This window comes from Penaeus japonicus, unplaced genomic scaffold, assembly GCF_977035675.1.
Source record: "Penaeus japonicus unplaced genomic scaffold, GWHDUDI00000001_assembly GWHDUDI00000042, whole genome shotgun sequence".
Lineage (NCBI taxonomy): Eukaryota > Metazoa > Arthropoda > Malacostraca > Decapoda > Penaeidae > Penaeus > Penaeus japonicus.
Genome location: NW_028234444.1, coordinates 14,473,526 through 14,481,025, shown reverse-complemented (window position 1 = coordinate 14,481,025; position 7,500 = coordinate 14,473,526). Strand labels below are relative to the sequence as shown.

The 7,500-nt window shown below is 37.1% G+C and overlaps 1 protein-coding gene across 2 annotated transcripts in view; it reads left to right on the top strand.

Annotated features, from left to right (window-relative positions):
• The window catches only part of LOC122264973 (sialate:O-sulfotransferase 1), an 8,765-nt gene that overhangs the window by 877 nt on the left and 388 nt on the right, over positions 1-7,500 (top strand). Inside the window, exons 1-9 of one of the 2 annotated variants that reach the window (XM_086534657.1) lie at positions 1,462-1,612; positions 3,491-3,572; positions 3,996-4,061; positions 4,381-4,406; positions 4,886-4,976; positions 5,664-5,800; positions 5,946-6,099; positions 6,374-6,462; positions 7,176-7,329. In XM_086534657.1, coding sequence (XP_086390783.1) covers positions 3,505-3,572; positions 3,996-4,061; positions 4,381-4,406; positions 4,886-4,976; positions 5,664-5,800; positions 5,946-6,099; positions 6,374-6,462; positions 7,176-7,329 — 785 coding nt within the window. In that variant the 5' untranslated portion in view covers positions 1,462-1,612; positions 3,491-3,504. Of the gene's footprint in view, positions 1-1,461; positions 1,613-3,490; positions 3,573-3,995; positions 4,062-4,380; positions 4,407-4,885; positions 4,977-5,663; positions 5,801-5,945; positions 6,100-6,373; positions 6,463-7,175; positions 7,330-7,500 lie in introns of those variants that run through there. The other variant, XM_043034099.2, reaches the window with a different exon arrangement.

Below are 7,500 nucleotides of genomic sequence, written 5' to 3'. Positions count from 1 at the left end.
TTGTGGTGTGGTGGTGTTGGTTGTGTTGTGTTTGTTGTTTTTGGTTGTTTGTGGTTTTTTTGTTTGTTGTTGTGTTGTTGTTGTGTTTGTTGTTTGGTTGTTGTGTGTTGGTTTTGGTGTTTTGTGGTGTGTTGTTGTGTGTTGGTTGTTGTTGTGTGTTTGTGTGTGTGTGGTTTGTGTTGTGTGTTGGTGTGTTGTTGTGTGTGGTGTGTTGTTGTGTGTGTGTTGTGTGTGGTGTGTGTTGTGTGTGTTTGGTGTGTTTTGTGTGGTTGTGTTTTTGGTTTTGGTGTTGTTTGTCGTTGGTTTTGGTGTTGTTGGTTGGTGTGTTGTGTTGTGTGTTTTGGTGTGTTGTGTGTTGGTGTGTGTTTGGTGTGTTGTGTTTGTTTGTTTTGTTTGTGTGTGTTGTGTGTTGTTGTTGTTGTGTTGTTTTTTTGTTTGTTATGTTTGTATGTTTGTGTGTTGTTTGTTTGTGTTGTGTTTGTTTGTGTTTTGTTTGTTTGTGTTGTTGGTTTGTTTTGGTTTTTGTGTTTTTTTTGTTGTGTGTTTTGTGTTTGTGTGTTGTGTTTGTTTTTGCTTGTGATTGTGTTTGTGTTGTTTTGTTTGTGTTGTGTTGTTTAGTTTGTGTTGTGTTTTGTTGTGTGTGTTCGTGTGTGTGTTGTGTGTGGTTTTGTGTGTGTTGTGTTGTTTGTTTTGTGTGTTGTTTTGTGTGTTTGTGTTGTTGTGTGTTTTTTGGTTTTGTTGTGTGTGTTGTGTTGGTTGTTTTGTTGGTGTTGTGTTGTGTTGTTTGTGTTTGTTTGTTGTTGTGTGTTTGTGTTGTTGTGTGTGTTTGTGTTGTGGGTTGTGTTTGTTTTGTGTGTTTTGTGGTTGTGGTGTGTTTTTGTTGTTGGTTGTGTTGTTGTTGTTGTGTGTGTGTTGTGTTGGTTGTTTGTGTTGTTTGTGTGTTTGTTGGTTGTTGTTGTTGTTGTTGTGTTGTGGATTGTGTTTGTGTGTGTGTTGTGTGTGTGTGTGTGTTGTGGTGTTTTGTTTGTGTGTTGTGTTTGTTTGTGTGTTGTGTTTTTGTTGTGTGTGTTTGTTTTGTGTGTTTGTTTGTTTTGTGTGTGTTTAGTTGTTTGTTGTTTGTTGTGTGGTTTGTGTGTGTGTTTTGTTTGTGTTGTGTGTGTGTGTTTGTTTGTTGTTTTGTTGTGTTGTTTTGTTTTGTGTTGTTTTGTTTTGTTTTGTGTTGTTTTGTGTCTTGTTGTGTTGTTTTGTTTTGGGTTGTGTGTTTGTGGTTGTGTGTGTTGTGTTGTGTGTGTGTTGTGTGTGTGTTGTGTGTGTGTGTGTGTGTGTTGTGCTGTGCTGTGATGTGTGATGTGTTGTGCTGTGTTGTGTTGTGCTGTGCTGTGTTGTGCTGTGCTGTGCTGTGTTGTGTTGTGCTGTGCTGTGTTGAGTTGTGTTGTGCTGTGCTGTGTTGTGCTGTGTTGTGTTGTGCTGTGCTTTCCAACTTCCCCTTTTCGTTGAGACATTGAAAAAGAGACAATTTCGTGGTTTTCTTGTATGGAATAGTGGACTGCGCTGTGCAACGTACAGTGAATTCTGGAATGTTTACAACTTTCTCCATTCCGTCGTGAAAAACGTTTTTTTTTTTTTTCCTGTTTAATTGGTTTCATTTCATTATGTTTCATGTGAATTATTCACTAATGCATTTCGTATTTTTCTTCAGTTATTATGACTATGATCCTTATTATTGTTTATATTATCATCATTATTATTGTTATTATGATTTTCATCAATATTATTATATTTATTGTCAATGTCATCATTATCCTTATCCTTATCATCATCATCAATACTATTGTGATTATCATTATGATCATCATTCTCTAAATTGTCAATACCATTATCATTATCATCATCAGTATTACTATTATGATTATCATCATTATTATCAACATCAGTATCATAACCATTATTACTATTGTTACCATCCTTATAAATTTTATTGATTTTAGTACAGGTATAAAAAGGGTTATTATCATTCCTATCAAATTTTATTGATGGTTTCATTATTATGTAGTATTCGAATTACTACTAATTAATGTCATCATTATCGCTATTATGATATCATTATCTTCATGATTATTAACATCATCCTCAACATCATTATCATTATCGCTATTATGATAACATCCTCAACATCACTATCATTATTGATATTATTACAATTATATTTTTACTGTTTTGTGTAGGAATAATTAATGTTAATGTTATTATAATTGTCATAATTACTATTGCTAAATTTGGAATGTTACAAACTTTCTCCTTCCCACCCCCTTTACGCCCTTTTCTTTTTCCCTTTTTTTTTTTTTACCCCCAAACCCCCTTCTTCTGCCCTGTGTGAAAAACCGTTTAACTTTTTTTTTTCTGTTAATTGGTTCATTTCATTTATGTTTCATTGGTGAATTTTCACTATTATTTTTTTATTTGTCTTCAGTAATTATGACTATGATTTCTTTATTATTGGACTAATTATCATCATTACTCGTTTATGTTATTATGTTTTCATCAATTTTTTATATTTATTGTCAATGTTATCATTTCCTTTTCCTTATCATTATCCTTTCCCTATTGTGATTATCATTATGATCATCATTCTCTCAATTGTCAATACCATTATCATTATCATCATCATGTATTACATCATCATTATCATCAATATTAATCAATCATTATTATTAACCATTATTCCTATTTTTCCTTCCTTATAATTTTATTGCTTTTAGATACAGGATTAAAAAAGGGTGATAATTGTCCTTCCTATCAAATTTTATTGATGGTTTCATTATTATGTAGTATTCGAATTACTACTACTTAATGTCATCATTATCGCTATTCGCTATTCATTATCTTATGATTATTTGATTCATCCTCAACATCATTATCATTATCGCTATTATGATAACATCCTCAACATCACTATCATTATTGATATTATTACAATTATATTTTTACTGTTTTGTGTAGGAATAATTAATGTTAATGTTATTATAATTGTCATAATTACTATTGCTATCATTAATACCATTGCTATTCTATATTCACTTCATCATTATCATTATTTTTATTAGCAATGCTTGTGATGCCATCATTATTATCAATGCAATCTTTATCAATGTTTTCGTTACTGTTACCATCCCTAATATATTATAAATATCATAATCATTAAGATGATAATAACGTCATCTAAACAGTTATAAGAAAATAGTAACAATGCTCAATTTTATTAGCCCTAAGTAGTCCTGAGTAGCCCTAAGACGTAAGTTTCCAATGTCAGAATTTTAAAAGAATTAAGTCTTTGATTCACAACAAACCATGTAAAGCAAAGGCGTAAATGATCTTCCGAAGCCTCAGTGAATGCAACCAGCAAGACTGCATCCATGTGGTGTTATGATAAATTTCCTGTCGCCGTTTATTACTCGCTTGTGTTTTTTTTTTTAATGTAGCTTTATTTCAGTGTGGAATAGCAACATGAGGAGCAGAAGTGTTGCTCTGCTTCTGCTGGTTCTACTGGCAGGCTTTGCTGCCGTGATTCAAGTGTGAGTTTGTCTTCTGTCAATTTTTCAAACATTTCAGCTTATTTCGAGTGTAAAGCGTTTGTTTACATTCGGTATTTTGCTAACTGGCAAATCTTTCAATGCTGTCGAGAGCCCCTGTGCCAACCACTGAGCCGGAGGTTGTAAAAAAAGGCTTTGTAAATGTAGCAGACGAGTTTATCATTCCGGCTAAGAGGGAAGACGTGTATTCTGGTATTATTTTGTCGACAGTGATATTAGTTCTGGTATGGCTACATTAAAATGTTCATAATAAAAATATATATATTGTAATGAACGAACATTAGGTGTAAAGAAACTTTTCAATGAATTTATATGGTCAGGAAAATTCGTGCGTGTTATAAGTGTAAGTTTGAAAAAATAACAAACGAATCATAAGGGCTTTAAAAATAAATTTTATTTTTACAGACAAAGACTTAGCAGACAGAGCCGTTGGGAGGAGGCCTGTGGCGAAGGAAGGGTGTTAACTGTCAAGTAAGTGTTCAGTGACAGCTGGGTTACGTATTGTTATCATTGTGTTACCGGTGTCAGAGATCGCCGGGCTATGTATTGTTCAGTGATCACCGAATTGTGTATAGGCCAGGGGTCGCTCCGTTATATATATATGGCTCACTGGTCGGTCGTTGAATTATGTATTTTTCATTGATGCTCATCTAAGAAAATGAATTACTGAAATAAAGAGTTAAAAAACGTAAAAGATCATAGTACTATGAAGGTCGCATGAATCATACAAAACTTGAAAGGGAGATTTCTAATACAGTGCTTGTCTTTGTAACGAGATCTTGCTCTTCAGGGAAGGACTTCAGGAGCAGCCATTCGGTAAGTAAAATAAAGATGATAAATGCAACGATAATAGGAATATATCAATAATTAGATAAAAGGACAATAATAACGATAAATCTAGCAATTGTTACAATAGATTTAGCAATAATAACAATAAGATGAAGAATGAAAAGGAAAAGAATAATGATGTTCAGGATAATGTTGATGATAGAAGTAGTAATAACATGAATAATAATGATGATGATAACAATAATGACGATATTTGAAATGATAATTATAAAGATATTGTTGACAATAATAAAGACTATAACATTAACGATAACTTAATATCAATAGTAATGATAATAATAACAATAATAATTCCAGTAATAAAAAAAATAATGATAAACTAATAAGAAAGAATTAATCGCATTATAGCAATGATATTGATAACAAATTAATGATAACAGCACTGTAATGAAAATACTGAATACCGTTTCATCCGCTTGGCGCCTGGCGATGCGCCCTTCCCGCAGGCGAGAGGGAGGTCGAGCGGGAGAGCGACGGGCGGGCCTGGCGCCCATGGGGGGATTTGGGGGTCAGCGGCTGCGCGCACTACGAAACCAGGTTAGAGATGGATACTTATAGACTTACAGATATACTAGAGCCGCTTTATGTCGCGAAATTGACCTAGCCGCACTTGAGGTGGTTAAACTCAAACTTGATTGTTTTTTTTTCTTCTTCAAAAGAGCGTGTTCGACTATGGCTTGTGACGTCATATGTAAATAAGTTTTTGGTATGCATAACGACTAAATTTGATGTATGTTACTGACGTTGAAACTTTTGTTGAAAAAAATGTATAAATAAGTAGTATACACACCTGAAAACGCCTCCACACCCATTGTAATGTTCACCTATAGCTTATGTATTTGTTATGCAATCGGTATGCAATCTTACCTAATTTCTAGTCCAAAAACAAGTTGTGCCATACACGAAGTATCAATTATACCGATAATTCACCCATCTTCTGTCTATTGTTTTCCAAATTCATTTGAAATAACCTTGGAAAATGCTGATACGCCGAGGAAGGCATTGTACTTGTTTACGTATGACGTCACGCTTGATCTTGACCATATTTCAATTTTCTTGGTTGAAATCAAGCGCGCTTGTGACGTCAAGATTTGACGCGTCAAAATTAAGACAAAGACAACGGGAAAAAATCTAAAAAAAAATGCCTCTTGCCCTTTTACATTTGTTTACTTCTTCGACTTATTTCATAGCCAATCTAGGACTGCCTTCGGCCACTCTCTGCAGGTTCGGTCGAGGTCTGCCCCGGGTCCCTCTGCTGTCGTTCCCCTGCTCCGGCAACACGTGGCTCAGGTACCTGCTGGAGGGCGCCTCTGGGGTCTTCACCGGGTCCGAGTTCGCCGACGAGGAGTTGCTCAGAGCAGGTGCGGATTCCCAGGAAGGAGGCCGACCTGAGATCATTTTGACCTGACATGAAGCATCTGCAAGCAAAGAAGCGAGAGAGCGAGCGGTGTGGTGGTTCTGTCGCTCTCTAATTGAGGTTCTGCTTCTTCCCCTGGTTCGGCGCAGGGTTCTTGGGCGAAGGCGAGGACCCAGACAGCGGGAGAACCTTGGTGCAGAAATCCCACGGCTCCGTCGACAAGTCAGGCCACGACCTGGTTTCTCGCCACGACGCGGTTGACCCACGGACGCCGGCTGTGCTCCTGCTGCGGGATCCTCGCAAGTACGTGTGTGTGTGTGTGATAGAGAGATATATATAGAGAGAATGAGTATGTGTGAAAGAGGAAATATTTGTACATATGATATAGATAGATAATATACGGATGGGTAAATAAATAAATATATATATAAATATATATATATATATATACCTATATATATATATATATATATATATATATATATATATATATACATATATATATATATATATATATATATGTATGTATAAACACACACGCAAGTGTATAATCCCTGATCTCCATATTGCAACGCAGAGCAATCATCTCGTTCTGGAAGCTCCTGTCGCAGCCAGGCGACGGCAGGCACACCGTCCAGTTGGCGCTGAAAGATTTCCAAAGCAATGGTGGGTTTTACGTCTGTGTCTTTATTTCACAATCCAATTCAGTTCAGAGGGATTTACGCATGCGTGTTTCACTCGAACCAGAAGGTCCGGCCTTCGTGTTCCGCTCTTTAAAACTGTCTCATCTGATTACCATAACTGAAACGTAATGTGGCGGCCGGAATGCCTCTAGGCCGTCCAGCTCCCACGGGGTTAGCCTCAGGCACTGTGGTCTCGCCAGTCCAGCCGCGGCGCTCGGGGGTCTCCGGCGGAGGAAGCGAGTAGGGTGACACTCCAGAAGTGCTGCGTGTGACTCCTGGCGTCCGCCGATGCTCGCAACAATGCTCACTTTGATCAAGGGTATCAGATAACTTGCCAAGCTCAGTGATGGCGCAGTCCCAATCTGTGCAGAACCACTTCAGCAGTTCTTGATCTGATTACAGAGAGCGCAACTGCATCATACCCTGTGTCAGTTTACGGTCTCACTTCTATGCTTTGTCTTTATCTTCTGTTCTGTCTTCCTTGCATACGTGTGTGAGAGAGATAAATAAAGTGGATGAGGATGGCGATGATAATGCCGATAATAATGAAGATAATAATAGCAATGATAATGGTAATACTACTAATACTACTGATAATTGTGACAATAACAACAATCATAATGATAAAAATAGTAATGATACTGACATAGCAATGACAACACGTACCTTCTGTTCACATCGCTTTCCTCCAACCAGCTTTTCGAGGGCACGTGGAACGCATGACGTCACTGTGGGAGGAACTAGCGACGGACCGCCTCCTGTGGAACTCCGCCCCCTTGCTCGTGCTCCACTACGAGCGACTCGTGGCGGACCCGCTCGGTTGCCTCAGGGAGCTGCTGCGATTCCTCGGGTAATCTGGCTGGATTTTGTTTTCTTCTGGGGACGATTTCATTCGCCGTTTGGCTGATGGTTATAAGGAAGGTTTATTGCAGACATATATCTATATATGGCAAATAGGACATGCACTTTTTGTAATAAGCAGAGTACTTTTTAAAACTTCCTTGGGTTCGATTTAGTTGTA